Source organism: Mirounga leonina, unplaced genomic scaffold (assembly GCF_011800145.1).
Source record: "Mirounga leonina isolate KUSES-001 unplaced genomic scaffold, KU_Mleo_1.0 Mir_200, whole genome shotgun sequence".
Lineage (NCBI taxonomy): Eukaryota > Metazoa > Chordata > Mammalia > Carnivora > Phocidae > Mirounga > Mirounga leonina.
Genome location: NW_023270503.1, coordinates 28,717,483 through 28,745,450, shown reverse-complemented (window position 1 = coordinate 28,745,450; position 27,968 = coordinate 28,717,483). Strand labels below are relative to the sequence as shown.

At 54.3% G+C, this 27,968-nt stretch overlaps 3 protein-coding genes across 15 annotated transcripts; 1 reads left to right on the top strand and 2 right to left on the bottom strand.

The window, feature by feature from the left end:
• The first annotated feature begins 1,724 nt into the window (after window positions 1–1,724).
• Window positions 1,725–9,638, top strand: ATXN7L3 (ataxin 7 like 3). Of its 6 annotated transcripts, none has more exons than XM_035027249.1 (13): window positions 1,725–1,861; window positions 3,219–3,329; window positions 3,625–3,757; window positions 3,956–4,127; window positions 4,306–4,403; window positions 4,578–4,600; window positions 4,909–4,975; window positions 5,128–5,213; window positions 5,539–5,607; window positions 5,880–5,923; window positions 6,197–6,268; window positions 6,362–6,519; window positions 6,633–9,638. In XM_035027249.1, the coding sequence occupies exons 2-13, from the start codon at window positions 3,279–3,281 to the stop codon at window positions 6,779–6,781; spliced, it is 1,122 nt and encodes a 373-aa protein (XP_034883140.1). In that variant the 5' UTR covers window positions 1,725–1,861; window positions 3,219–3,278; the 3' UTR covers window positions 6,782–9,638. The 6 variants fall into 6 exon arrangements, with proteins under 6 accessions (XP_034883140.1, XP_034883141.1, XP_034883145.1 ...); XM_035027250.1 differs by lacking the exon at window positions 1,725–1,861 and adding an exon at window positions 2,065–2,563; XM_035027254.1 differs by lacking the exon at window positions 1,725–1,861 and having other exon boundaries at window positions 2,065–3,329; window positions 4,930–4,975; window positions 5,185–5,213.
• TMUB2 (transmembrane and ubiquitin like domain containing 2) lies at window positions 9,334–13,489 on the bottom strand. 8 transcript variants are annotated; one of them, XM_035027258.1, is made up of 4 exons: window positions 13,408–13,454; window positions 11,605–11,741; window positions 10,865–11,518; window positions 9,341–10,614 (listed from the first exon to the last, which is right to left on the bottom strand). In XM_035027258.1, exons 3-4 carry the CDS (start codon window positions 11,404–11,406, stop codon window positions 10,248–10,250), a joined length of 909 nt encoding a protein of 302 aa, XP_034883149.1. In that variant the 5' UTR covers window positions 11,407–11,518; window positions 11,605–11,741; window positions 13,408–13,454; the 3' UTR covers window positions 9,341–10,247. The 8 variants fall into 8 exon arrangements, with proteins under 8 accessions (XP_034883151.1, XP_034883154.1, XP_034883146.1 ...); XM_035027259.1 differs by having other exon boundaries at window positions 11,605–11,735; window positions 13,408–13,423; XM_035027256.1 differs by lacking the exon at window positions 13,408–13,454 and adding an exon at window positions 12,734–13,319.
• A 6,099-nt stretch (window positions 13,490–19,588) lies between these two features.
• On the bottom strand, window positions 19,589–27,896 carry ASB16 (ankyrin repeat and SOCS box containing 16). The gene is given in 6 exon segments (XM_035027247.1): window positions 19,589–20,673; window positions 21,138–21,251; window positions 22,081–22,141; window positions 24,989–25,081; window positions 25,083–25,254; window positions 27,581–27,896. Coding segments are annotated over 6 exon segments (927 nt in total). The 5' UTR covers window positions 27,882–27,896; the 3' UTR covers window positions 19,589–20,487.
• Window positions 27,897–27,968: the final 72 nt, after the last annotated feature.

The window sequence follows — 27,968 nt, the reverse complement described above, 5'->3', positions numbered from 1 at the left end:
TTTGTATCCCAGCACAGGGCACTGTAAGATTCTTAGAGCACGTAAGAATAGCAGCTAAAATTTATAAACCACTTACAGTGAGCTAAGAATTTCACATGCACTGAGTTGTCAGTGCTCACAACAACCTAACGATAGGTACTATCATTATACCCGGTGACAACAGAGTAAACTGAGGCAACAGAGAGCTCATTTGCCCAAGTTTATTTGCCAGGTCCATAGGTTTAATTCAAATCTGGTCTTAACCACTTAGGACTATTGCCTCAACACATGTTTGCGGAAGACCAAACAGCCAATGATGGTCCCCAAGTGTATGATTTGGGACTTTCCTCGTTTAATCCCCTCTTCTAAGGGGGAGAGGGCTGTCAGACCCCCGTTCCAACACTCCAGACCCAGAGAATAACCGAGACAGAAGCGCCAGTCTGGGCATCGGTTGCGGCTAGGAAAGGCCTTTCCCTTCAGAAGGTAAAGGGGGACTGAGAGCGCGCGGATCCGGGCACACCCGGGGCAGTAGCGCGGGGTCGGGGGCAGGGTCTGGCTAGTGCCAGGCAGGCTGTCCGAGAGGTGGGGGGTCCAGCGTGGGTTCCGGAAGCAGGAAAGCCGAGCAGGTGTGGGATCTAAATTAGGCCGAGGGCCGGGAGGACGCTCCGCTCAGAAGGGCACAGCTCGGCCTCCGCCCTCAGCCGAGGACCCTCATCTCGGGCGTTCGTTGGCTCGCAGGCCTGGAGTGGGCTGAGACCCGCCCAGAAACAGGGGAACGGAGGCTCGGACGAGCCCCTTTGGCTCCATAGGTTTTCTGCCCTGAGGTGCTCACAGAGCCCCACTTCAACTCCGGCCTCTTCAGAGAAGTGGCTGCACGCTACGGGGTAAATGCCGGCGTGGGGGCGCCCGGGGGCGGGAGGGGGGGAAGAGCTGGGAGCCCCGAGGGAAGGGCGGGGGATCCTGGGCCGGAAGGCGTCCCAGGCTCGGCTGGGAGCCGGCGCTCTCTTTCGACGCCACCCGCTGCCCCCGCCCCGGAGCCGGCCGGGACGGCACAACGTCTCCGCCCCCAGCGCACCGCGCACCTCACCTTGAACGTCGCTCCACCCACCGCTATCCTATTGGGCCGGCCGGACCGAGGCGAGACGGCGATTGGCCGAGGTTGCTCCCGAAGGCCCCGCCCATCTCCCCGCCCCCGTCCCCGTCCGCCGGTACTTTGGACGGCGGCGTGGCGCCCCTCCTCCCCGCCCGGTCCCCGCCCCCTGGAGCAAATGCTGCCGAGCTGCGGCCGCGGGGCAGATGCACGCGCTCGGGCCCTTCTAGCAGGCGCGAGCAGTCGCTGGGCGCGCGAAAGCGAAAGAAGGAAGAGGAAGGGAGGGCGGGGGCGGGGTGTTGAAGAGGGGCGGGAGGAGGAAGAGGAGGAGGTTGGAGCGCGCTCGCGCTTGGCCTCGCGCCCGCGCGGAGGGAGGGGGAGAGGGGCGCGCGCGCGCACGCTCGCGTTCTCGCTCGCTCCATCCATCCATCCTCCGGTCGCGGCACGCGCGCGCGCTCCGGGCTCGCGCCGCACCCCCCGCCCGGGAGAGGCGGGCTGGAGTGGGGGGCGGGGGGAGGGGCGCGCGGACGGCGCGCGGACTGCGCGCGGGCGGGGTGAGGTGAGGAGGAGGAGGCGGCGACGGGACGAGAAGGGAGGGGAAGGGGCCATGGCCGCCCGGTGAGGCGGCGAGGCGGGGGGGCGGCCCGACCCCCCGGCCCCGGGCCCTGGGCCCCGGGGAGAGGCGAGGACGGACCGACGGACATGGGGCTCCGCAGCAGCCGCCGCCGCCGCCGCCGCCGGAGGACGCGGCCCTGAGAGGCCGCCGGGCCCCGGCGCGGCCCCCCGGGCGGGGTGAGTACGGGACGGAGACGGGGACGGGGGAGGGGCCTGCGGGGGGCGGGGGGCGGGGCCCGAGGCGGGGCTTGGGCCCCCTCCCCCCAGGTCTGGGTCAGCGCCCCTTCCCCTCCCCCCGGGCCGACGCGGAAACGCCCGGCTTCCCCCGGCTTCCCGGCCCGGCCCGGGCCCCCAGCTCTCCCCCTGTCTGGGTCCCCCCTGGGCGGGGCAGGGCCGGCCGGGGAGGGGGCGCGGGGCCTTTGTTAGGGAGCCAGGCCCCAGCCCCCGGGACAATAGAGACACCCTCCCGGACTCCTCTCCCCGGCCGGCTGGGGCTGTCGGCGGGCGGGGAAGGAGAGGGGCCGGGACGCGTCCCACTCTGCCCACTCTCTAGGGGTCGGTCTGTCCCGGACCGGCGCCGGCCTCGGGCGGCTCGGCTCTCCTCCCCCCAGTCGGTATGATGCAGCAGCAGTGCCGCAGGGACGGGGGAAGAGCCGAGGCCCGGCCTCCTACCCTCCCCAGTGCCCCTGGCTCATTTGTCAGTCCCCACCCCACTCTAGGCCGGCAGCTCCTTAAACTCGTACCCACCGTTCAGAGGGGCCCCGGACTGTGGGCGCTGTTTCTGAATCCTTTGGTGGGGATTGCTGGACTTTGGGGCTCTTGGAGAGACTTCCGGGCTGGTCCTGAGGGAGGGAGGGTGGTTATCTAAAAGGAGAACAGGTAAGGGGAGTGCCCACTCCCGGCATGCCATCCCAACCGGGCTCTATCCCCTCTTCTTGCTCATGGTGGCTAGAAATGCTCCTTCAGCTCTAGGTTTCTGTGGGCTCTGCTCCCCTTCTGTAGTCACAGGCTTATTTCAGGGGAAGACAGAGTGGGGTGAAGGTTGTAGGGTTCTAGGGCCATTCCTACTTCTGGTAGCAGTACCCCCCCAAGTGGACATCCTGGCTGAAAGCAGAGGTGACTCTGAGGAGAGCCTAGGGAAGGGGGGGGTGTATTTAGGAGTCTGTGCAGTTCTTTGCCACACCCTGTGGGTTTGCTTTGAGGCCTTAGAGTTCCTTCTCCTCCCCCTGCTGCATTGCACCATGGGTATCGAAGAGGGGTTTGAGTTTGGGGGACCTGGGTGAGCTGCTGCCTCCTATAGACCCAGACTTTGACTGGTGGCAGAGTCCAGGGCCCGAGTTCAGTCCTGGGAAGGACTAGGCCACCTTTGGGTTTCAGGCCCTGAAGGACCATCCGGACTTAGTGAGCCTAGGCCTTGGGGAGGGCTATATCCTGATGGCAGGAGTAAGCTCCGGGCAGTGGGGTGCAGAGGGGAGGTGGCGGTCTGCAGAGGTGCTTGGCCTCACACCAACACCCCCCACCCCCATGTGTGCAGCCGTGTTGCCGCCCGCTGTGCTATGAGCAGTCAGAGCGCCGTCTCCACAAGAGTTTACAAATGAAAATGGAGGAAATGTCTTTGTCTGGCCTGGATAACAGCAAACTAGAGGTGAGGGCTCCCCCACGTGTGCCTCTAGTTCTTTCTCTTGATGTCTCTACGTCGCTATATCTGGCGTTCACACCAAAGAGGAATTTGGGTAGTCAGCCTGGTTCCTTAAAGGGAATAGCCAGCTGAAAAGGCCCAAGGATCTGGAAGAAGAAAGGACGCGACGTCAAGACGGGGAAAATGGCAAAGAAAGCATTATCTTTGGCCAGGGTGAATTGACAGGTTTGGTTGGTGAGAGTTGCTCTCAGGCCAGGGGGCCGTGACCCTCCTGACCGCGGATGTTCTCCCCTGGGCCCAGGCCATAGCTCAGGAGATATACGCGGACCTGGTCGAGGATTCTTGTTTGGGATTCTGCTTCGAGGTACACCGGGCTGTCAAGTGTGGCTACTTCTTCCTGGACGACACGGACCCTGATAGCATGAAGGATTTTGGTGAGCTTCAGGGTTGAAGGAGAGCCGCCCGGCCCCTGCCCCGGGGATCCTTGGAAGTTCCTCCTCTGGAAACTGCACCAGATACAGCGCCTGGAGCTCCTGTGAGCCTAGGCAGGGGGTTTCAAGAGGCCACGGGCGGGGAAACAAGAGGTGAGGGTCCCCTGCCTGCCCTGATCGCCACGCCTCTCCTGTCCCCAGAGATCGTGGACCAGCCGGGGTTGGACATCTTTGGACAGGTTTTCAACCAGTGGAAGAGCAAGGAGTGTGTCTGCCCCAATTGCAGCCGCAGTATTGCTGCCTCCCGCTTCGCTCCCCACCTGGAGAAGTGCCTGGGAATGGGCCGGAACAGCAGCCGCATCGCCAACCGCCGGTGAGGGCTTCGGGCTTCTGCCGCTCCTAGACCCAGAGCTGCTGGGCTCGTCTCTCGCACCCTGGGCCGCGGCGCTGGCGCCTGGGTAGGGCACAGAGGGTGGCACGTGCTTGGCCTCTGTGGCCGGGGGCAGAGAGAGGTGGCCGCCTTGACCCTTTGTCTTCCCTTCCGTTGGCAGGATTGCCAATAGCAACAATATGAACAAGTCCGAGAGTGACCAAGAGGATAACGATGACATCAATGATAACGACTGGTCCTATGGCTCAGAGAAGAAAGGTGTTTGGGGATCTGGGGAAGCTGGGGTGGGTGGGCAAGTGGGAACTGGGTACATAAGGGTCACAAGTTGTTATAATGGATGAGGAGGGGAGAATGTAGCTTTGTGTGTTTCCATGGGGGTCCTTAGATTGAGAACTTAAAGTGACCCTGCCCTCTGGTTTTTGTCTTCTTCAGCCAAGAAGAGAAAATCAGACAAGGTGAGAGCCGGGGCAAGCATGAGGGAAATTTGGGCGAAGGACAGATACCCTCCCCTTTGGGCAGGGAGTCCTCTGGTATCTTGACTCAAGTCTGAGGTCCATGGGGTGCCTCTCTGGGTTTTGGGATGAGGGTGTCTGTGGTGGGCTGGAGGGCAGCAGAGGCCTTGGGGGAGTAGGGGAGGAGGGAATATGGGTAGGTGGGCCTCTTACTGGGGAGGAAGAGTAGGAATTTGAGGATGTTTCTTTGTCAAATCTTTTTTCCTTCCCTGGGTTCTCGGCTCCCCCTTATCGTTACCCTTTCCCCAAAGCTGTGGTATCTCCCATTCCAGAACCCCAATTCCCCTCGAAGATCCAAGTCTTTAAAACACAAAAATGGTAAGTGGGGCTTGAACGATGGGGGTGGTTCTAGCTGCGTCTGCTGGGACTCATTGCTGGAGGGGGGAGGTGGGGGGCTGAGGGGGACAGGGGTATCGAGGGAGGGCCTGTGATCCTTCTGTCACCCCCACTTCCTCTCTGGTTATTTTCAGGGTTCTCTGTCTGTACCTCTGCATCAAACACCCTTCCCCTTCTTTTTTCTTCTTCAGGGGAACTTAGCAATTCGGATCCTTTTAAGGTGAGTAGGTGCTGCCCCTCTCAGGTTTTCTCTCGTTTTCCTTGCTGTGAGCTGGGTGGGGTTTGGACAGGTGGGGATCAGAATGCCGATGCCGGAAGCACTAGATGGGGTATTTCGGTCTGGCATATTTATGTTCTTGCTGGGTCCTGGCCCCTCCCCGACATGCCGGTGGGATGGGCAGAATCACTGGAAAACCGCTGGGCCGGTCGTAGGTCCTCCCACATAGAGACGGATGAGAGAGACTGGTTCCCCCCACCCATCCGGCCCTTCCCCCCTCCCTCTGGGGCTGCCTCTTCTTTGACCTGTACTCTTGGTTCTCCCCCAGTATAACAACTCAACTGGGATCAGCTACGAGACTCTGGGGCCGGACGAGCTGCGTAACCTGCTCACCACGGTGAGAGACCAGGGAAGGGGAGGCCCTTGGGAGTGGGCTGGAGCCACAGGCAGTGGTCACGTCCCCGGGGGGGGGGGGATGGTGACAGCAGTCAGGGCCACATAGCTTGCTCTCTCTGGAATCAGGTTTCCTGGCCGGTGGTGGTCTGGGACTGTCCTGGACACCTTGGGGCCACTTCTGTTTGTGCAATGCAGCATTTTTACAGAAGAGAATATCTAGCGTCTAGAGTAGGCTCCCTCCATCCCTCCTTTCAGCTTCTATTCCTCTTCTAGCAATGTGGGGTGATTTCTGAACACACCAAGAAGATGTGCACAAGGTGAGCTCAGAACCTAGAAAGGGGGCAGGGGGCCCTCCTGCACGCTCACCCTGGGCATGGGTCGGGAGTACCCTTGGACTTGAGCAGTGGGGCTCCCACCCTTCCCCTCCCTCCTCTCATGGTCAGGCCTTGTGCCACAATCTGGGGGCACTCTGTTTATCCCTTCCCGGTCTGAGTCCATTCCTCCCGCCTCTGCTGAGGAAAAGGGGCTTCACCTGAGGTCCTCAGACCCTTCGTGCCTTGTCAGGCTCTGATTAATTCTCTCCCCACCAGGTCCCTGCGCTGCCCCCAGCACACAGATGAGCAGCGGCGAGCCGTGCGGATTTATTTCCTCGGACCCTCAGTGTAAGGGACCCTCCAAGGAGGGTGGTGGGTTGTGGAAGATCAGGATGATGATTGGTATCCCTAAAGCCCTTCTTTGACCCCTCTCCTTTCCAGCGTCCTTCCAGAGGTCGAGAGTTCCCTGGATAATGACAGCTTTGACATGACTGACAGCCAGGCCCTGATCAGCCGGCTTCAGTGGGACGGCTCCTCTGATCTCTCACCCTCTGATTCAGGCTCCTCCAAGACGAGTGAGAATCAGGGATGGGGTCTAGGTAGGTGATCTATCTGGGCCCCACGGGCTTTCTGCCCGAAGCCAGGGTTGTGGGGACACCTGTGTTCTCCTGACACAGCCCAACCCTCATCCCTGGTGCCTCTTTCTCTTCAGGTACCAACAGCTCTGAGTCACGGAAAACCAAGAAAAAGAAATCCCATCTGAGCCTGGTAGGGACTGCCTCCAGCCTAGGCTCCAACAAGAAGAAGAAGCCAAAGCCACCGGCACCCCCGACGCCCAGCATCTACGATGACATCAACTGACTTGGGTGCAGGGATAGCCTTTGGCTGAGCAGAGCCCTCTCTCCCAACCCCCACCCAGGTGGCAAAGCCTGGCAAATGGACGGCTGCTGGGGGTTTGGGCTTGGGAAGCTTGGTGGGCCAGGCAGGCAGAGGATCCAATTATGCACCCCTGGGGGGTGTCAGGGTCCTCTGCAATGGAGCACGACCCCTTGGCATGCAGGACTCAGACCTGGACATATTATGCCTTGGACATAAGTTTGGTGGGGAGGCGGTTTTCCTATTTATTCTGTGAGTTACTGGATGTCCAGCTAGGCCAGGGGCCTGACCTGGGCACTGTGCCAGGGCACTGCCTGCCCCCCACCCCAGGAACTGGACTAAGCCCTGCCGAGAAGCATCGTGGCTACCCGGGAGGCTGTGGGTTGGAAGCTGAGCCTGGAGGGGGCCTCCCCCAGCTGCCCTCAGCAATGTGAATGGGTCCGGTGCTTGGAGCTGAGGGGCAGGGCTGGGCGTGTCCTGTCTGTGTGCAGAATCCTATCAAATGCCCCCAATCCCAGGGGTAGGCAGGCACAGCAAGCTGTCTGCTGAGGTGGGCGTCCAGAGCTGCCACCGCCTTCCCTGCCCCCCACAGGGGCAGCCCTTTCCCCTCAGTCCCCATGGGCCTCCTTGGCAGCAGGAGCTGTCCTTTCGTTGTTGGGTGCCAGGAAAGGGCCTCCAGCCTCTACAGCTTCAAGGAAGGGGCTAAGGGAGGGTAGGAAGAGGGAGCTGTGTATCAAAATGACTCCCCTCCCCCTACCTTTCCTCCCTGACCCAGGGCTGGTGAGGAGTGGGGCCCCAAGGTGAGAGGGAACGGTGCTGCTTTATTTGAAATGTTTTCTTACCTCATTCCCTGCCCCAGGAAGGGGCCCAGCCTCACCCTCCTGGGGTGGCCCCATGTTCCTCCCGCCTACCCTGCCCCGCTGCCCTAGCAGGGCAGTCCAAGTTCCCAACTGCTGCTTGCTACCCCCCTCCTTCACCTTGACCAGCTTCAGTTCCTCTCTCGATGCTCCTGCCTCTGAAGCCTGCCCTGTTTCCCCTTCCTTAGCCGCTTTTAAGTTATTTATTCTGTACTTGTGGTTTGGGGCTCTGAGGAAAATCCTGATCTTTTACCTCTCCCCCTTTGCTAGGAGTTGGGGTGGGAAGAGGCTAGTCTCTGTGCTCTGGGTTGTCAGTAGAGGGGTGTCGTGCCTAGGCATTGCCCCTCTGTGGGACTATCATGCCAGTGTGCCCACCTGCCTGGTCTACATCCCGAAGAGATGTACTGTCCCACCTCCACATGGGCACCATCGCTCCCAGGAGCTGAGCTGGAGGACTAGTCTGGGCTAGGAGCAGAGCTGACTGACACAGGGATGGAGTTGACCCTGAGCCATGTTCTCTGGCATTTGCTGGATGTGAACCCTGCCCTCTTCCCACGAGGAGCCATCCCACATTTGGGTAGCTAGTACCCAGGACTGGTTGGACTGATTTGGGTTAGGGACCCTAGAGGGTTAAGGGAACAACGAGAGATGGGGCTGCAGTACCCTGTCTGGAACCCCAATCTCCCCCTGGGGTGGTTCGGATTGTGGCTGATGCCTGGTTACAAATTGGTTTTTAACCCAAGAATTGTGATTATTTTTTAAAAAGCCAAACAGATTTTGGCAGGAGTTAGAATAAATCCTGGGGCCTGGGCTCCTCTGTTCTTGACCCTCCAATGTCTTCTCCCTCTAAGGGGAAGCCAGAGGGAAAGGAGGATTTCAGCCAGCCTCCAGCCTGCTTCCAAATGAAGTTTTGGGAGTGGGTTGAAGGTGAAGGGAGGAAGGCCATGGGCCATTCTCCCTTCCGAGAGGCAGCTGCAGCTCAGGCCCTACCATACCCTTTCCCCTCTGGCCTCTCCCTTTCCCCCCCTCTGGTTAGAGGAGGGAGAAGTGGGAAGTAGTTTGGGAACTGGTTTGTCCACATCCACTTCCCCATTGTTCCTTGGCCCGCCCTCAGGGCAGAGCCCCCTGCCCAAGCTGGGTAAGAGATGGGCTTGGTCCAGCAGGGACCCTGAGGGAGCAAACCCCTTTCCTTCTGGGGAGAGTGTGCCCCCCCTACCATGTAGTTGAACAGGGGCTAGGAGCTCTCCACTCCCCTCCCTCGAACAGCAGGCTGTGTGGGTTTCAATTCCCATCCTTCCCACCCCGGCTAGGTGTCGTCCACCCTGTATCCTATCATATGTCTGAGTGTGTGTGGGGGGGTTCTGTACTAATTTCCATGGCCGGTGGCTTTTCCTTCCATGCATCACTCCCCCCCGCATGCCCAGGGGCCACCCGCCTGGCATTACCGCATGCTGGGGTCATTGGGGGAGGGGGGAGGGGCTCACGCTGTCCTGTGGTCTTGAGATTTTTATTTTTGCATATGTAATCCATCCTGTACAGGTAGCTAACTTTGTAAACGCTGTGTATTTCCCCTGCCCCCATGGCTGCTGGTGTAAATAAACTGCATCTCCCGTTGGTAGCCCGGCCTACCCACCCTCATTACCATGTTGACGGGGGCAGAGCAAAGCCATTCTCTTAATGTCACAGGAGGCGGCTCCACAGCCACAAAATGGAACTTTATTTAGTCACAGACACTGACCCTCCATCCAAGAACCCCAGAGGCAAGGGCCTGGGGCCCAGGGCTCCATACCCAGAGCTCGTCCTTGGAGCTGGGCAGGGCAGGACACTGGCTGAGGGCCAGAACTGTCTCTCGCTTACAGCCGTAGGCCTAGGGCAGCAGCAGCTGTGGCTTGGCCTCTCCCAATGCTGGGGGCTTGGCTTTGTGCCCCAATCCCCTTTCTGACTGAGCTCTATAAAGGACTATTAAAAAAAAAAAAAAAAAAAAAGCAAAGTGCTTTCAAAAAAGGGGAGAACACTGGAAACTATCCAGAACACAGAGAACACCCTATTCCTGCTACAGGGGTGGAGGGAGAAGGTAGAGGCGGCTAGGTGCCTATATGGAAAGCAGACGCGACCTTCACTCCTGCTGCGTGACTTTAGTCTCAAAAGATGGATATTCCCTTAAGAAACAGAAAAATACTCAGGCTCCCTACAGAAGTATGCTGGGGCCATGCTGAGCTGCCCTGGCAGGCGGCCCTGGGTACCGAGGAGCAGACATGCAGGACAATGGAAAGAGCTAGGGCCACAGCTGGGAGGACGGAGCCCAGGCTCCCCACTGAGCTGGGCTACCAGCTCAGCTCTGAACTTTAGGACCCTAAAAGGGAAGGAAGATGACATCCTCGTTTCTACCTGAGTTGTGCTTGCACAGAGATGGGACGTCTGTACCCTTGTGGACGTGAAGGGGAGGCCCTGTACCTGCCTCCTATGTCCTATGGAGGAGGACCTGCCACATCCTTTCCACCCGTCCCTCCCAAGCCCTTGGGCCCAGCTCCGGCCAGGAAAGGAGGGAGGCCATAAAGGAGGAAGACCATGCCTTTCATTTTCTCCCTATGTCCTTATCGTCCATACATCCCAAATACTAGGAAGCTGAAGAAGACAGTGACCCCCACCAGGGAGACCGTGGCAGGTGCTGTGAAGAACTGGCGGTAATTGATACGGAAGTACCAGACCACACCCAACAGCACCACAAACACAGGCACCATGAGGCTGCCCACACTGACGCCGAGGCTGGGGGGTTCAGTGGCTGAAGAGGGAGCCAGGGAGGCTGAAGGGCCTGGAACAGCCGACCCTGGGGGTGAGCGGTGGCAGTGAATCACACAGTTGTCGGTAATGTTCAGGGAACGCAGTGTGCGGGCCGGGTCCTGCAGTAGGCGGCCCTGGTAGATCAGTTTCATCTGGCTTTCTTGTCCAGGGAAGTACTTACTGGAAGGATGAAAGGATAGAAGGAAAGACAGAAGGCGACGAATGAGAAGGCAAACAGGCCTGGACCAACAAAACGGGGCAATGAGGGAAGAACTGAAGGGTGAGTTTCTAAGAAGTATCCCACCCACCCCTAGTGGGGGCTGGACCTGATACATCCCTGCCGCTCCCAGGTGGATACCAGCCTCCTCTCAGGTGACCAAGGGCTGAGGGCATGGGGTATGAGCAGCCTCCCACTCTCCAGTCCACTCACCTCTTCAGGGCACCCACAGTATCCTCCGGCCTGGCCACAGCCAGCTCCTCGGTGTCATTGAGGAATTTGAGCCGCACACTGATGAGGCCAGGGCTGGGAGGGAGGCAGCTGCTATCCTCAGATCTCAGAGGGGCCTCTGGACTGCTGCTTTCTGGGCCTGCTTGTCTTTTGGGAAGGCCTTGGATGTCAAGCAGATGCTCAAGGCTCGGCTCAATACCACCCCCAGCTCCAGGCTCCCCTGTGGAGTCTCCCCCACCTTCGCCAGCCTCTTCAGCCTTCTCATCATTACCCTCGGATGGACGGGGGAGTTCGGTTGGCTCTGGGGTGCCTTGGCCTGCCACTAGATGGTCCACATGCCCCAGGTGGAGGACGGATGTGTCTCCAGCTGACACAATGGTGCCCAGGAGCTGGTTGCTACCGCTGTCTGCTACGTAGGTAGAGAGCCAAGCTAGGACCAAGGCTAGAATCAGCACCACCACACCTGCCAGCACAGTCACCTCATTACCCACACCCTCAATGAGGGTGACATCAGAGAACTCCATGGCCTGGCTGCTGACTGGGTCGACACTGCAGGAACAAAGGGGGATAGCATCAGCAGGGTACGTGGGGTTGCAACCGGGTTCCTAGTTTGTTTCGGTCCTAACTGACTCAGCCCTGAAAGAAAATGGAGGTCAGTGTCCTAGGGAAGAGGGAACAAACCTTCCTACCTCTGGACCCCTAACCTAAAGCTAAGGACTTACCCTTTGCCTCTATTGTGAAACACTAGCTTTCAGGTTCCACATCCTTCCTCTCTCACATTTCGAGCTCCCAAAGAGCATGGATCATCAGGAAAATCTCATGGCCTTGTTGGGGCGACTGTTGCTGCCACTGGCTGTTGCTTTTTTGGTAGGTGGGAAAAGAAAAAACACTTGCTTCTTTGAGCCCTGAGTTTCTCTAGGATTTCTATCACTTGCTCTAGCAGCTATGCCCCCCTGAGAAGCCTCCAAGGTGGCTCGAGAGAGACCAAAAAGCCCCAAATATTTTATTTTAGGGCCTTCTGGATGCATAGTGCAGCCACTCTTGCCAGACTGTCCCGTTTGAACCCTACCTCATTCACGGTCACGTTTTCAGGTTCAGATGTCAAGAACCAAAAAATTAATTTTTCATCAGAAGCACAGTCAGACCACCCCAAAGGGACACATCTGTAGGGGCCATCAGCAGACCTTATGCAGCAGGGACCGTGTCTGCCACCTCTGAAACTCTTCTGACAAGTCCCAGGGAGCTAAGGAGGACAGACACCAGAAACACCGCCCTCCTGGGTCACCATAGGTTCGCAACTGCAAAACCACTAAGTGGAAAGGATTTGGAAAAGATTCCAAAATAGCTCTCATAATCCATATCCCTATCTCTCTTCGTGTACTGTGTAGTTTCTCCCTTGGCAGTTTCTTAGAAAGGCAGGAAGGACCTTAGAGTACCTACTCTTTCCCTCGGAGAATGTGTGGCTTTCACAGCTGTCCCCGGGGCAAATCCAATCAGATGATTATCATTAACAGACTACTCTCACAATACCTATAAAACTTCATTATACTCTTCCACCTGTCCACCTCTCTCTACGAGACTTCTGGAAGACAAGGATCACGTGTATTTTTCTATGTACCCTAGTGCCCAGCATAATGCCATACTAGCTGCTCAAAGAATATTCGTGGAACATATCAACATCTGAATAGCTTCCACATCCTTATTTAGAACATGGGCCCTGGAGTAAAAAACAAAAAACAAAAAACCTGATTATAATCCTGGTCTTGCCCCTTACTAGCTCTGTAAGCTCGGACAACTTTCTCAGAGCCTCAGCGTTCTCATCAGTAAAATGGGGTTAAAAATAGTACCTACCTCATAAGGTTGTTTTGACGGTGACGGGAAATCATCGAAGCAAAATACTTAGCACAGTGTCTGGCACATTGCAATGGTTCAGTAAATAAATGGTAGCAATTACTTATCGCTCCCACAACTAGCCCCTAATGGTAAGGTTGGTTAATGTCACCCACCCTAATCCACAGACAAGGAAACTGCGGCTGACAGAAGCGAAAACGACTGGCACAGACACAGGGCACTTTCGTGGGCAGGGGCCGGGCAGGACCCCTGGTCTCCCGCCTCAGAGGCCTTTGGTGTCTCCTCAGTCTGTGGGCGACCCTGACGCGCGGTGAGGAGGGGTCCCGACCCTGCCTTTTCTGAGGCGAAGGCTCCGCGTGGGGCGGCCCTATTCCCGCGGCGCTGGAGAGGAGTCGGTGGGCCCACCCGAGACGAAACGCTACCTGGTCCCTGGCGGCCAAGCTCAGTTCTCCCAGCCCATAGGGATAGAGTCCGGTGAGGGGGGTCACAAACCATCCACACCCCTCAAACTTCGGGGCGGGGCTGGGGACGTGGGGGCGGGGCTTGCGTACGCGGGGAGTCATGGGAAATTAAGGGGGATTGGACCGGTACTGTGCCTGGATAGGGAAGGAGATCCTCACCTGAAACGGCCAGACTAAGTATTTTGACTTCGCCACGACGGCCCATGGACTCACCTTTCCGTAGGGGCCGGGGGAGGGGCTGGCTATCCCCGATTCTGTCCAGGGTCTCGTCTCTTCCGGCTTCTCCCGGAAGCTGTTTGAATCAGACAGGAAGTCCCGCCTCCGCGCTCTGCACCGATGACGTTAGTCTACGTAAGGCGGGCTGACGTAAACGTGTTCTTTAAAAGGGACAGGTTTCTCAGCGGAAGGAGGGGCGGAGTTATTGTTGGCGGGATCGTCGCCCTCCGGGGGCGGGGCCACGCTCACTGGGCGGGGCCTAAGCGGCCCATGGGTGAGGGCGGGACTACATGGGGTTGGGGGAGGTGCTTGGGAGAAGGCGTGGCTTCACCTCTGGAAGACCGGCGTGCGGGCCGAGCTGGGCAGAACGTGAGCGGCGTTTCCCTCGTACCGGCTTGTTCTTCCGGCCTTGTTCCCAGCCTCCAGAGCTGATTGGATTTATTACTGCTCTGTAACGCGCATTGAGCGGGATCAGTAGGAACTGGTCTCTTTGACCTCCAAAAGTTCAACTCAGGGCTAGTCAGGAGACAGGAGGCAATTTAGTTACCGTCCGGGTGCTCCCGAGAATGCGGCCCCAGCCAGTGTGGGACCTTGGTAAGTAAGGTGAGACAGAAAGCCTTTCAAAGAAGGATTCAGTGCAGGCTTAAGGCACAAGAAAAGGAGCCCAGAAGAAGAGAGGGAAAAAGTTCAGCTCCCAAAAACTTAGCCGGATTTTTGCAATTAAAATTCTTTCAGGGGGCCTGGCTGGCTCAGTCCAGGTGGTGAGTTCGAGCCCCACGCTCGTCCTAGAGATTACTTAAAAGATTTTGGGGGAGCCGCCCCTGTGTGGCTCAGTCCGTTTAGCATCGGGCTCTTGATTTCAGCTCACGTCGTGATCTCAGGGTTAGGGTTAGTGAGATCGAGCCTCCCCACCCAGGGGCTCCAGGCTTAGCGAGGAGTCCACTTGGTACTCTCTCCCTCTCCCTCGCCTCTACCTCCTGCACTCTCTCTCTCTCTAAAATAAAGAAATAAATCTTAAAAAAAATTCTTTTTTCAAAAGATATGTTAGGATTTTTGTTGTTTTCTGGTGAACTTTTGATTGAAGCATGAAAAAGGCAGACGAGGCAAACTCACAAGTGAAGGGTTCGGTTGTTTTCACCAACTGAACATATCAATGGAACCAGCACTCAGATAAAGAAATAGAAAATGACCCCAAAGTCCCCCTTCATGTCCTCTTCCAGCCACTAACTTACAGAGTAGACACTATTATGACTTCTGTTACCATAGATTAGTTTTCTCTGTTTTTGTACTTTGTATAAATGGAATCAAGCCGTCTGTCTTCTTATTCTTTTTTCCAAGTCTTATTGTGAAATACACATAAATTAACCATTTTAAGTGGCTAATTCAGTGGCATTAAGTACATTCATGGGCACCTGGGTGGCTCAGTGGGTGAAGCGTCTGCCTTCAACTCGGATCATGATCTCAAGGTCCTGGGATCAAGCCTCGCATTGGGAATCCCTGCTTAGCAGGGAGTCTGCTTCTCCTCCCTCTGCTTCTGCCCCTCCCCTCTGCTTGTGTTCTCTCTCTCTCTCAAATAAATAAGATATTTTTAAAAAAATACATTCGTAATTTTGTGCACCCATCACGGCTATCCATTTCCTATACCCATGCCTTCTTCCCACCTCCATTCTACTTTCTATGAATTTTCCTATTCCGGGTATCTCATATAAGTGGAATCATACAATATTTGCCTTCTTTGTATCTGGCTTATTTCACTTAATGATGTTTTCAAGGATGTTGTAGAGCCTATCAAAATTGTATTCCTTTTTTTAGGCTGAATAATATTCCATTGTATGTATATAGCACATTTTCTTCATCCACTCATCTATTAATGGACATTTGTGTTGTTTCCACCTCGTGGCTATTGTGAATAGTACTGCTATGAACATTGATGTGCAAGTATCTGAGTCCCTGCTTCCAATTCTTTTGTCTGGCTTCTTTTGATGAACTGTATGTTTGTGAAATGAAAGGTATTGTTTTAATTTCTGCATACATGTATTTTGGGGGTCTAAAATTTAGTGTTTTTATTTTGAAAAATGCAGGAGGGGTAGGGCATCACAGTACAGTTAAACAGAGTTTTGAAGAATGAATTGAGGTTTACCAAGCAAAGTTCCAGAGAGAGTAGCAAGTTCAAGGGCTCTCAATAAATACTTGAGGGAATGAATAAATCAATGAGCTGAGCCACTGTTAAAGCTTTTGAAAGTTTATTATGTGCCAGGTACTGTGCTAAGTACTTCATATACATTATCTTACAGAGCCCTGTCAAGTAGCTCTTAAAATACCCATTTTATAGGTTTGGAAACAGGCTCACAGAGGATAAATAATTGTCCAAATTACGCCATTAGTGCTATAGCTAAAGTCATCTAGTGCTTGCGCTTGAACTCGCTTTCTCATTCTCTCTCTCTGTATATATATGATCTTATTGTCAATATTTGGCCCCCTCCTTTCTTCACTCAACTATATACCATGAAGCTTTTCCTGTGTCATTGAATATTTTTATAGCATCATAGCATAGCTTTAAATAGCTGCTCAACAGTATCATCTTCCATGGTGCACCATAATTTTTCAGCTAATTATCTCATTTGGATGGACATTGAGATTGTTTTCAGTACTTTGTTTTTAAACAGTGTTTGCATAAACATCTTTGTGCATCTCTGATGACAGATTTTTGTACACATCCATGATGTTTTCCCTAGGATAAATTCCTGAAAATGGGATTGCTGGATCAAAGGGTGTTCACATTGTTCAGGTTTTTGATACACCGTCCCCCAGAAGGGTGTGCCTATTTCTGTTCCCACAGCAGCGTGAGTAGGCACCTACTACTGTTTCTCTTCCAAAAAACAGGCTGGAGGCGAGAGAGAACAGGGAATAAATGGGGGGAGGTCCTAAAGATGTTCATAAGATGTTATAAGGAGAAAAGAGCGGAGGAAAAGAGGGGAAGTGAAATCTGAGAAGGGAATAAATGACTGAGCAGTGACCTCTGAAGCCCAGGAGGGTGGAGCCCGTGGCCAGGCCTGCCCTGCCCAGGAGCCGGCAAATCTGGCTTTTTCACTGCTCCAGGTACCTGATTCATCTGTCTGGGGTTCAGTACCTACAGTCTGTTTCCCAAGCTGCATGGACTGACTTCTGCCAGAACACTTAGCAAACTGCATTGTGGTGTTTGTGTTGCTTTGTTTTAAAAGATTTATTTATTTATTTAAGGGGGGTGGGGAGGAGCAGAGGGAGAGAGAGAATCCAAGCAGACTCCCCGCTGAGTGCGGACCCCGACGTGGGGCTCGATCTCACGATGGAAGATCACCATCTGAGCCAAAGCCTAGCCAGACCCTTGACCGACCGAGCCACCCAGGTGCCCCATAACTGTATTTGAATGGATCTGAACTCCTTGGACATTTTTCATGATAGAGTTTTTGTTTTTTTTTTTTAAGATTTTATTTATTTGACAGAGAGAGAAACAGCGAGAGAGGGAACACAAGTGAGGGAGAGGGAGAAGCAGGCCTCCCGCAGAGAAGGGAGCCCAATGCGGGGCTCGATCCCAGGACTCTGGGATCATGACCTGAGCCAAAGGCAGACACTTAACGACTGAGCCACCCAGGTGCCCCTCATGATAGAGTTCTTGAGATGTTTGCTTTTCTTACACTATGGAACTTAGGTGTTTTTATACTTTTATGTGCAATTAAGATGGCTCTCGAATGGTGAATATATTTGTGAATCCTGGAATGCTGTCTTAACCCAATGTGTGGATAGTAAATCTGTTGTACTAAAACTGCTCCTTCCCTAACCACTCTCTGTCATTCATGCCACATTTGCCAATCTGATAGACAAAAGCATGTCTGTTCCTTTGATTTCATTCATTGGATCACTAGTGAGGTTTTCAGTTTTGTTTCATCCACCACTTCGTAAATTAATTGTTGGGCCTTTTGCGTTTTCTTCCCTTAAAAAAATGCTTACCCAGGGAACCTGGGTGGCTCAGATGGTTGAGCATCTGCCTTCGGCTCAGGTCATGATCCCGGGGTCCTGGGATCGAGTCCTACATCGGGCTCCCTGCTCCTTGGGAGCCTGCTTCTCCCTCTGCCTCTCTCTCTCTCATGAATAAATAAATAAAATCTTTTTTTTTTAATTTTATTTATTTTATTTGAGAGAGAGAGAATGAGAGAGAGAGAGCACATGAGTGGGGGTAGGGTCAGAGGGAGAAGCAGACTCCCCGCCGAGCAGGGAGCCCGATGTGGGACTCGATCCCAGGACTCCAGGATCGTGACCTGCGCCGAAGGCAGTCGCTTAACCAACTGAGCCACCCAGGTGCCCCACAAATAAAATCTTAAAAAAAAAAAAAAATGCTTACCCAGGCCACTCCTGGGGGGTGGTGGGAGGGCCGCCAGTTAGACACTTCTGCTGTCTGAGGGTGGTGATTAAATTTACTTCACATCCTCAAAAAAAAATTAATTTCACAAGAATCCATGGGTATCTCTTTGTAAAAAAAATTTAAATATGGGGAAATAAAAACTTAAAAAAAAAAAAACACAGTGGGGTTGAAATTTTTTTTAAATTTCAAATACAGACCATAAAACGCCCCCCTGGCACAGTCGTTCTCCCCTCCCCAGAGGACAATTCTTGGGCACCTGCCTCTGGGCCTTTTTCTCTTCATCTACAATCATGGGGTTTGGCCTTGTTGGCTGTACATATTGTATTCCAACCTGTTTTTTCTCTTCAACAACAGTCTTGGCAATCCTTCCAAGGCCATGCCTACAACGGTCACTCGGCATGCCTCCCTAGTTCCTTCCCATTGCAGGGACTACCCTTTGTAAGGGCTGCATTGTATTCCAGAGTAAGGATTTGTCCACCACCTCCCACGTGTTGCGTCGTTACAAGCAGTCCTGGGGTGAATGTTCCGTGTGTACCAGCATTTTATGTAACCGGAGAGAAGTGTTTAAGGGTGCTGCCAAATTGCCTACCAAAAAAGCAATTTCCTTTCCCACCAATAGGATGAGCAAGAATTTACTTACATCTTCAGATCTTCATGGGTACTGCCTATTATTGATCTTTACAATTTCCCTCTATCTGGTGGGGGAACAGTACCTGATGATTGCTTTGATTTGCATTTTCCCTGATGGCTGGTGAGGTTGATTCGTTGATTCCGCAGTTATCTGAGTGTCCACTCTCTGCAAAGCAGCAAGTCACCAGTGGCGAATAACACAGATGAAGGCGATGAAATCTTTTATTTTTTTAAAAGATTTTACTTCTTTATGTGAGAGAGAGTGAGAGAGAGCATGAGAGGGGAGAGGGTCAGAGGGAGAAGCAGACTCCCCACTGAGCACAGGGAGCCCGATGCGGGACTCGATCCCAGGACTCCGGGATCACGACCCGAGCCGAAGGCAGTCGCTTAACCAATGAGCCACCAGGCGTCCAGAAATGAAATCCCCCAATACTTTGTCTGTCACTTGTGTTTATAATTTGGTGCTTTTATAACCAAATTTAAATTGTTTCTGTATCCAGATTTATTCATCTTTTCTGCTTTCACCCTGGAAAATCTCCTACCCCCAAATAATACACATAATCTCATGTATCTTTTGGGGTTTTTTTTCTAAGTGGGTTTTTTTTGTCATAGGTGTAAATGCAACAGAAAAGGCTAAGCTCGCTGGCGTTTGCCTCCTGTAAAGGGGTGGACAGCTCAACATCCTCCCCCGAGAGTGAGGCTGTCAGCTTGGGCCCAGGAGTACAGAGGGTCTCCTTCTCTTCCCTCCCGCCTTTTGGCTCTACGAAATGAAAGCCAACATGTCTTCCAGAAAGGAGAGGTTGCTGCTCTGCATAACAAGGTACGAAATCGTCTTCGTGTTGGTGAAAGGGAATCTCCGCAGATACAACTCTCCACAGAGGCGAGGAGGCTGGCAACAGCTGCAGGAGGCCGACCCCGGGACTCCTGACCCATCTCTACTGTGTTGATTCCAAATGGTAATGGCAGTGGACAGCCCAGGGTCCCTCAGCAAAAGGACCCTCCTGCGGTGGGTACTACAAGCTTGGGGTCTGGCAACGGCCTTCTGTTGTTCCTTTACCCTTTTTCCTATCACAAGAGTAATAGGTGCTCCGTGGTGGGGCGATAAACATGGAGTGAGGGGTATGTCAGCCGCATGCCAACCTAACACATACACGCTTGGGCTCTGGGCACACATCATTTATTTGCATTCACAAAAACTGGCTTGGCGTAAAAGGTTCTTAAAGATGAAGGATGGTACTTTTGACTCTGGGACCAGAGGAGGAAGTGAGGGGGCGGGGGACAGCTATTGGCTTGTCCTCCTGTCACAGGCCCTTAGAGACCACAAGTGGAGTGACCATGTTTAAGACATCATGCATCACTGGTGGGTAGACCAGGCAGAGGGAACAGCACATGCAGAACGCCTAGAAGCAAAGCGGAGCAGGTCATATCCAGCAAGCCGCAAGGCTGCCCAGTTTGAGGAGGCTGGATTACAGGAACCTCAGAGGGGGAAGGGGGAATCAGAAGACCAGAGAGCTTGGCGGAGGCGGGGGTAGAAGATCTGTCTATTTACTGAATTCAGATTTTAGCCTGAAGGTGGTGAGGAGCCACCGAAGGGCATGATCAGAGTTGTGATTCCCGAAGGGGCTCTGGCATCCTTGTGGGGCTCGGGTTTCAAGACCAAGCAGGGAGGTCCTCCCTTCAAGCAACAAAGACAGTTTGGGCAGAGGCAGTGCAGGTATAGACGGAGTCGGTCACTCTTTAGGAGGCCAAACAGGTACATAGGTGGCAAGGGACGGAGGAGCAACAAGGATCACCCCCACGTGGCTTGGGCTGGAGGGGCCATCCACTTAAGCAAAGGAGTCGGAGGCGGGTGAAGGCTCAGTGTGCAGACCTTCCCATTGGAAGCTGCAGCTCGGGTCGGGCGGGAGGTCAGTGAGTAGCTCAAGAAGCCAGTGAAGGGGGGAGCCGGCTGGGGAGGGCAAGAGAGCCAGGGATTGGTCCTCCAGGGTTGTAGGGAGACGACCGATGGAGGGGGCAGAACCAGCTCCGGGAGCACCCTGGCATGGGGCTCACTGGATCCGCCCCTCCACACACAGCAGCAGGTAGTCCCTGAGGACCGGGGGCAGCGGGAGGCGAGCAGCGGCCTGTCGGCAGCGGCTACCCAGCTGAGCACGCACAGCCAGCCGGGCCAGGTGCTGCAGCCGCCTCGGCTGGTTCACCATGCTCAGGGCTGAGATGTAGAAGGCTTCGTGCTCCTAAGCCAGGAGTGGAACAGGATCAGATGGCCCAGCACCCTTGATCCTGCCCTTCCATCTGGGGATGACCTAGCACTGGGGGCCCCAGGGAATTTGCAATATGCCCCCACCCAGGTGTCTGGTGCAGCTTGAAAGACTCAGATTCAGAACCCAGAGGCCCGGCAGGGGTCATGGGAGATGGGACCACACTGTAGGGCAGGGTCTCGGCCATGTCTGCACCCACCACTCCAAAGATGCGGACACAGTGCCCGCTGAGTCAGGGATACCTGATTAATGTCCACGCTGGTACCAGTGAGAGAGGCTGGAGAGGTGTGTGGGATTAGAGGGTGTTCTGAGCTGCTAGGCGGCAGGAGACCCCGGGGGAGGGAGGGGAGCCCATCCTGCAGGGATAAGGCCTAGGGCTCATCCTTTCTCTCCATCTCCCCCAGAGCCCAGGAAGGAGCTGTGCCCTGGGGTGGACATACCTGCCACAGCTCTGGGAGTACTGCCTCCACCCAGGTATCACAGGAGGGGACACAAGGGTAGGCGTTAAGCAGGACTTCCAGGGCCCGAGGGAAGTTGGCACAGTGTTTCAGCATCTAGGAATCAAAAGAGGGTGTTAGGGTCACCATGGCTCTCCCAGCCAAGGGCAGAACCAAGTCCAGCCTAAGCCAAAGCCCCACTCACACCCAAAGTTGGGAGGCTAAGGTCTGAGTCTCTCCTCTTTCCTATGCCTCAGTTTACCCCAACTTCTGTGGGCTGCAACCTCTTGGCCCTGGCCAGTTTCCTTGGGAGCTCTTTTGTCCTTCCACACGCTCCCCCATAGCCCTCAGTGGTCCTTCCCAAGGTGAGGACAGACCTTTGGCTACAGGACCGGGCTTTTAGTCTCTTGCCCCCCACCCCCTACCCCCTACGCCCACCTTCCCCGGCGGCAGGGCAATTCCAGCCTCAGGCTCCCCCGCTCAACTGGGGCCTCCTTCCGCAGGCCCTCCCCGCGCCCCCAGGGCGCACAGGCTGGGCCGCGTAGTCCAGCAGCGCGGCCAAGAGGCCCTCGGGCTCCCAGCCGGGGCGCCCTGCACGGCCAGCAGCGCGCAGTCCAGGGGGGCGTGGCCCGCCGCGTTGGGCGCTCGAGCGCAGGCGCCGTGGCGCAGCAGCCCCTCGGCCAGGGCCCCGCAGCCGTTGGCACGGGCGTCGTGCAGCGGCGTGTGGCGCTGGCGGCCGGCAGCGCGGGCATCAGCCCCGGCCGCTAGGAGCCGGCGCGCTGCCGCCCGGTGCCGCCCGCCGCTGCCTGGGCCCTCGGCCCCCGCGCACGCCGCGTTCAGGGCCGTCTCGCCCTGGCTGGCGCGCAGGTACGTGGGCTCCGTGCTCCAGGTAGAGCGCCACGTGCTCGTCCAGGCCGCGGGCCGCCGCCACGTGCAGGGGCGTCACCTCGCTGTCCCGCGCCGCCACGTTCACGGCCGCTCCCGCCTCCAGCAGCAGCTTGGCGCACCTGGGGGGCAAGGCGCAAGGCCCAGAGACCGATCCTGAGGGCCCACGGCCTGGCCGGCTGTCATCCCCTTCCCCGTTTCTTCCCACCCGGCACGCCATCGAGGCGAGCCTGGCGTCCACCATCAGACTCACAGAAGCCCGATGACCGACAGCAGAGTCGCGAGGCCCATGATGTCCCAGGAGCATCTTCAGTGACGGAAAACTCGACCGAGGAAGGACAGCCAAGGACACACAGCAAGTCAGAGGCTGCGTCAGAATGGGTACTCACTGCCTCAGACGGTCCCTCCCAGAATCTGTTTATTTCCTCGGTAAGTTCCAATCATGGGCTAATTTTTTGTTTCCAAAACCTGACTCCCAGAGTGGACTGAGACCTCAAGGCCTAGTTCTGAATCACTTGCCAGTGGTCTGCTAACATTTTGATAATGCAAAAAACTTGAAAACCCACTACTGTGTCCACTATGAATGTTACACATAGAAAATTAGAATATGAGCTGGAAAGAAAAAGGCATAGAAGTCCTAATATTTTCTTCATGCTGCCAAACTTGAAGACCACCCCTCCAGACCAGTGATACCCATTCAAGCAAAGGAAGGCATTTGGGGATCAGTCTGCTCGTTTCCCCTAGAGAAAACAAATGGAACCAAACAACAAAAACTAGATTTTAGGGAGCACCTGTATCATGGTCTCCTAGTTCCTGGAAAAACTATAGGCCAGAGCATGGGGCACCTGGGTGGCTCTGTGGGTTAAGCGTCTGGCTCTTGATTTTGGCTCAGGTCATGATCTCAGGGTTGTGAGACTGAGCCGGCTCAGTGCTGGGTGTGGAGGCTGCTTAAGATTCTCTCTCTCCCCCTGCCCCTCTCCCTCTCCCTGTCCTCCCCCCGCCCAATCTCATGGGCCTGCATGCTCTCTCTCTAAAAAACAAACAAACAAAAAACTATAGGCCAGAACACTGTTGAGGCAAATATGCATCATTAACCACCAGGGGGTAAACCAAATATGAAACAAAATTAATGATGTAATTAAACTAAGAGTAATTTATAATTAAAAAGCCAGAATGGCAGCCACTGGAAGCTCAGGAGTAGACACAGCAACCCCGACGAAACCCTGATGACCCAGTGTCCCTCCCCCAAAATGGCCAGAATTTCTGTTCCTTTCAGTGTATAGGTCCAGTAGGTGCTTGGCTCAGTGGCCAAAAATGCAGTAGCAGCCAGCCATCTATAAACTGCTGAATTTTTTCCTCAGCCAATTCTAATCATGGGCTAAGTTTTGTTTCTTTTTCTCTTTCTTTTTTAAATATTTTATTTATTTGACAGAGAGAGACAGTGAGAGTAGGAACACAAGCAGGGGGAGTGGGGGAGGGAGAAGCAGGCTTCCAGCCGAGCAGGGAGCCCGATGCGGGGCTCGATCCCGGGATCCTGGGATCATGACCTGAGCCGAAGGCAGACGCTCAAGGACTGAGCCACCCAGGTGCCCCTAAGTTTTGTTTCTAAATACTACATTTAAATAACCCTGAAAAGCTCATTCAGTAGGGTTTCAGTAAGTTTCACTTAAAAGGATAGTCTTTTGGAAAGCACACTGTGTGCTCGTAAGAATTCAAGAAAGGGCTGGAAAATCAAAATCACTTCTGGGTCCATCACTGCTCTAGATCCAGCTAGGGAGAAGTCCCAGCATGTGGGCTGTGGAGTGTCCTCACCACGGCCAGCCCCGGCTGTGGACCTGATTTGTAAAAGTACAAATACCATCAGGCAGGGGGTCGAAAAACCTGTTGTGTTTTTAAGTATAGTTGACACACAATGTTACATTAGTATCAAGTGCAGGACCTAGTGACTTGACAAGTTTATACATTATGCCATGTTCGCAAGTGTAACTACCGCGTGTCCTGTTACATCGCCATCACAGTATCATTGACTATATTCCTTATGCTGAACCTTTTATTCCTGAGCCTTACCCATTCCATAATTGGAAACCTGTATCTCCCACTCCCCTTCGCCCATTTTGCTCAACCTTCCACCCCCCCCAAAAAAACCTGTTGATCTTAAAAATGTGGGAGGGGGGGTGTGGGGGGAGGCCTTGTACTAAGGCTGGGAAACACTGGGCTACGTCTTTTTTTTTTTTTTTTAAGATTTTATTTATTTATTTGAGAGAGAGGATGAGAGGAGAGAGAGAGCACATGAGAGGGGGGAGGGTCAGAGGGAGAAGCAGACTCCCCACCGAGCAGGGAGCCTGATGCGGGACTCGATCCCGGGACTCCAGGATCATGACCTGAGCCGAAGGCAGTCGCTTAACCAACTGAGCCACCCAGGCGCCCAAGGGTTACATCTTTCTTTTTTCTTTTTCTTTTTTTTTTTTTAAAGATCTTATTTATTTATTTGAGAGAGAGAGAATGAGAGACAGAGAGCATGAGAGGGAGGAGGGTCAGGGGGAGAAGCAGACTCCCTGCTGAGCAGGGAGCCCGATGCGGGACTCGATCCAGGGACTCCAGGATCATGACCTGAGCCGAAAGCAGTCGCTTAACCAACTGAGCCACCCAGGCGCCCGGGCTACATCTTTCTTGATGCCCACCTCGAAACAGGTAGGAATTTGGCTACAGAGGATTCACAGGGGATAGGGGACTGCAGTTGGAACAGGGTTTTCCAAAAAGGCAACAAGGCTTCTGCCTCCTGGGCTTAGCTCATATGACCTTGGACAAGTCCCTAAACCTTTCCGAGCTTCAGTTTTCTCACCAGTGGAATGAGACCTGTCTCCTAGATTGTCATGAGGATGTGTGTATGTGAGGTGCTTCTCCCCTTCTCCTGGCCGTGTCAGCTGGAGTCACACACACACACACACACCCCTCCCCTGGGTACCTACTTCAAGGACTCAGGGGCTGTGCAGAGGTGTAAGGGGGTCGTGCCCTCCTCGGACAACACGTTGGCCTTGGCACCAAAGGTCAGCAGCAGCTGCACAGTCAGACTGGGCCTGGGCATAGGCCTCATGCAAGGCTGCCCGGCCCCCAACCCGGGCATCCAGCTCAGCTCCCTGCCGGATCAGGTGGCGGGCGCAGTCAGTGTAGCCTCGGGCAGCAGCGATGGTGAGGGGCACCGTCTGCTTCGTCTTGGGGGTCAGCACCCAGAACCCTGGGGAGAGCAGGTAGGGTTGGGGAGTGGTGTGTGAGACTCCCAGGGCAGGCCCTGACCATGGCCGTCCCTCTGCACCCTTGGCCTGAGCACGAATCATGTGCCAGGCTGTAACTATGGGGAGGGGCTAAGCAGTCAAGCCCTGAACTTGGAGTGTATATTGGAACAGCCTTTTATTTATTTATTTATTTAAAGATTTCATTTATTTGAGAGAGAGCACAAGCAGGGTGAGCAGCAGGCAGACGGAGAGGGAGAAATGCGGGTGCTCGATCCCACGACCCTGGGATCATGACCTGAGCTGAAGGCAGACGCTTAACCGACTGAGCCACCCAGGCACCCCTGGAATAGCCTTTTAGAATGGTTTGTCAATCTGTAACAAAACAGTATGTATGTCATAGAAGAAAAAAAAGGTAATTGCTCTTTAAAATCACAAGGGCAACTGAAGAGAGTTAATCCTGTTAAGGAAACCTCTGGGTCTTTGAGCTCCTCATGGATTCCTTGGTTCTTGTTCACTAGGGTGTTCTGGTGTTGGGGGTGGGTTTGAGTTATGCATAGGAGGGCCTGGAGCTGAGCTTGGGAATGACCAAGGAGCCTAGCTTGGAGTTCTAGGATATTCCTGGGGCAGATGGGGGAGAGGAGGGTGAAAGTGGGGGAAAGGTGGAGGGGAGAATAAGAGATGGGGGTGGGGAAAGGAAGAGTTGGGTGAGTGGCTGATCTTGTGACTAGTGTCGGATCTAAATTGTAGAAGTGGCCAAGGACTTGTTTAAAGAATATGGATGCCTAGGGGCGCCTGGGTGGCTCAGTCGTTAAGCGTCTGCCTTTTTTTTTTTTTTTTTAAAGATTTTATTTGTTTAACAGAGAGAGACACAGCGAGAGAGGGAACACAAGCAGGGGGAGTGGGAGAGGGAGAAGCAGGCTTCCCGTGAGCAGGGAGCCCGATGCGGGGCTCGATCCCAGGACCCTAGGATCATGACCTGAGCCGAAGGCAGACGCTTAACGACTGAGCCACCTAGGTGCCCCCAAATAAATAAAATCTTAAAAAAAAAAAATTAAAAAAATAAAGAATATAGATGCCTAATATCTAACTGTTTAAGTTGTTTGTATTATGGTGAAGTAAATTCCTGGGTTTGTCAAATTTTGGGTAAAGCATGTTTTGTTTTGTATTAGGATTGAAATTAAGGCCAAGTTCCATTTGGGGGATGATAGACATACTGCAGGACAAGACCAAAATACCTTGGGTAGGGTTATATCTCTAACAGTTAAAGCCCAGCAGGAACCTGGAGCTTGCAGTGACTGTGAGAATGTAAACTCTCCAAGGATTTGGGGCCCCCAGATCCATGAGTGGGGCTTGGGGCAATCTCTGCCAGTCTTAAGAGCAGGGTGATCTCAGTTGAGGTATTTGGTTTACGTGGACAAACCCACTGGTCAGAATAGAGCCTAAGGAAATTATCTGGCAAGTACACAAAGATGTTCATCATATTGCTATTAAAACTAATTTTACAAAAAAGGAACCCAATCTACCCAGTCTGTTTGGGGTCTAGTTATATAAATCATGGCACCCTCATACAATATAATTTATGCACTGTGGGGACAGGGTGCCTGGGTGGCTCAGTCGGTTAGGTGTCCCACTCTTGATTTTGGCTCAGGTCATGATCTTGGGGTCCTGAGATGAGTCCCACATTGGACTCCACGCTCAGCGGGGAGTCTTCTAGGGATTCTCTCTCTCCTTCCCCCTCTGCCCCTCCCCACTGCACACACACACTCTCTCTCTCAAATTAAAAAATATATATATTATGTGGGGATGCCTGGCTGGCTCCGTTGGTGGAGCATGCGACCCTTGATCTCAGGTTTGTGAGTTCAAGTCCCACGCTGGGTGTAGAGATTACTTGAAAATAAAATCTTACTTATTTTTAATTTTTATTTTATTTCAAGTAGGCTCCACACCCGGTGTGGGGCTTGAACTCACGACCCTGAGATGAAGAGTCACATGCTCTACCAAGTGAGCCAGCCAGGTGCCCCTTAAAAATAAAATTTTAAAAAACATATATATGTGTATATATTTATTTACATATATATATTCAGAGAAAATACTGCATTAGAATATAACTGTATTCCTATGTAATTGATATGTTAATATAATTTTAATTTTGAAAAGACATACAAACCACTACGCCTCCTCTCTGCTGAGGAGGGAACTAGAATGGGTGTGGAAAGCAGTGGTCTAGTCTGTGTTCTGGAGGGAGGGGATGGGGCCAAATCTCTCCCCCATCCCCACCCCCACCCTCTTCTCCCTTCGTCCTCTTCTGCCCCACCGGGTGCTCCCTACCCTGTTCAGCTGACCAGGCCAGCTGGTTGCTCACAGTCTCCACAGTCATGTTGGCAGCGTCTTCCTCTTGGAACAGGGCTTGGACCTGGCGCAGGTCACCGGAGAACAGAGCGTTGTGCACGGCTGGGTCTCGGCAGCAGTGGCGCGGCCTGGTGAGGCGGGCCCGGGCACTGGGGGGGCACCTTTGGCTACGGCACTGCTGGGCCGCGGCCCGCCGCCGGTCCTCCCACTCCAGCCACTCCCGCTGTAGCCGGAGAGCCCGCCGCGTGGAGGAGGTGAATGGGAAGGTCTCCTCTGCCATGGGGAGGGGCGCCGGGGGGGCTGGGCGGCGGCAGCTGGGCAGAGCCGGGTTCCCCCAGCCCGCCTACCCCCCGTGTTCTGAGCAGCC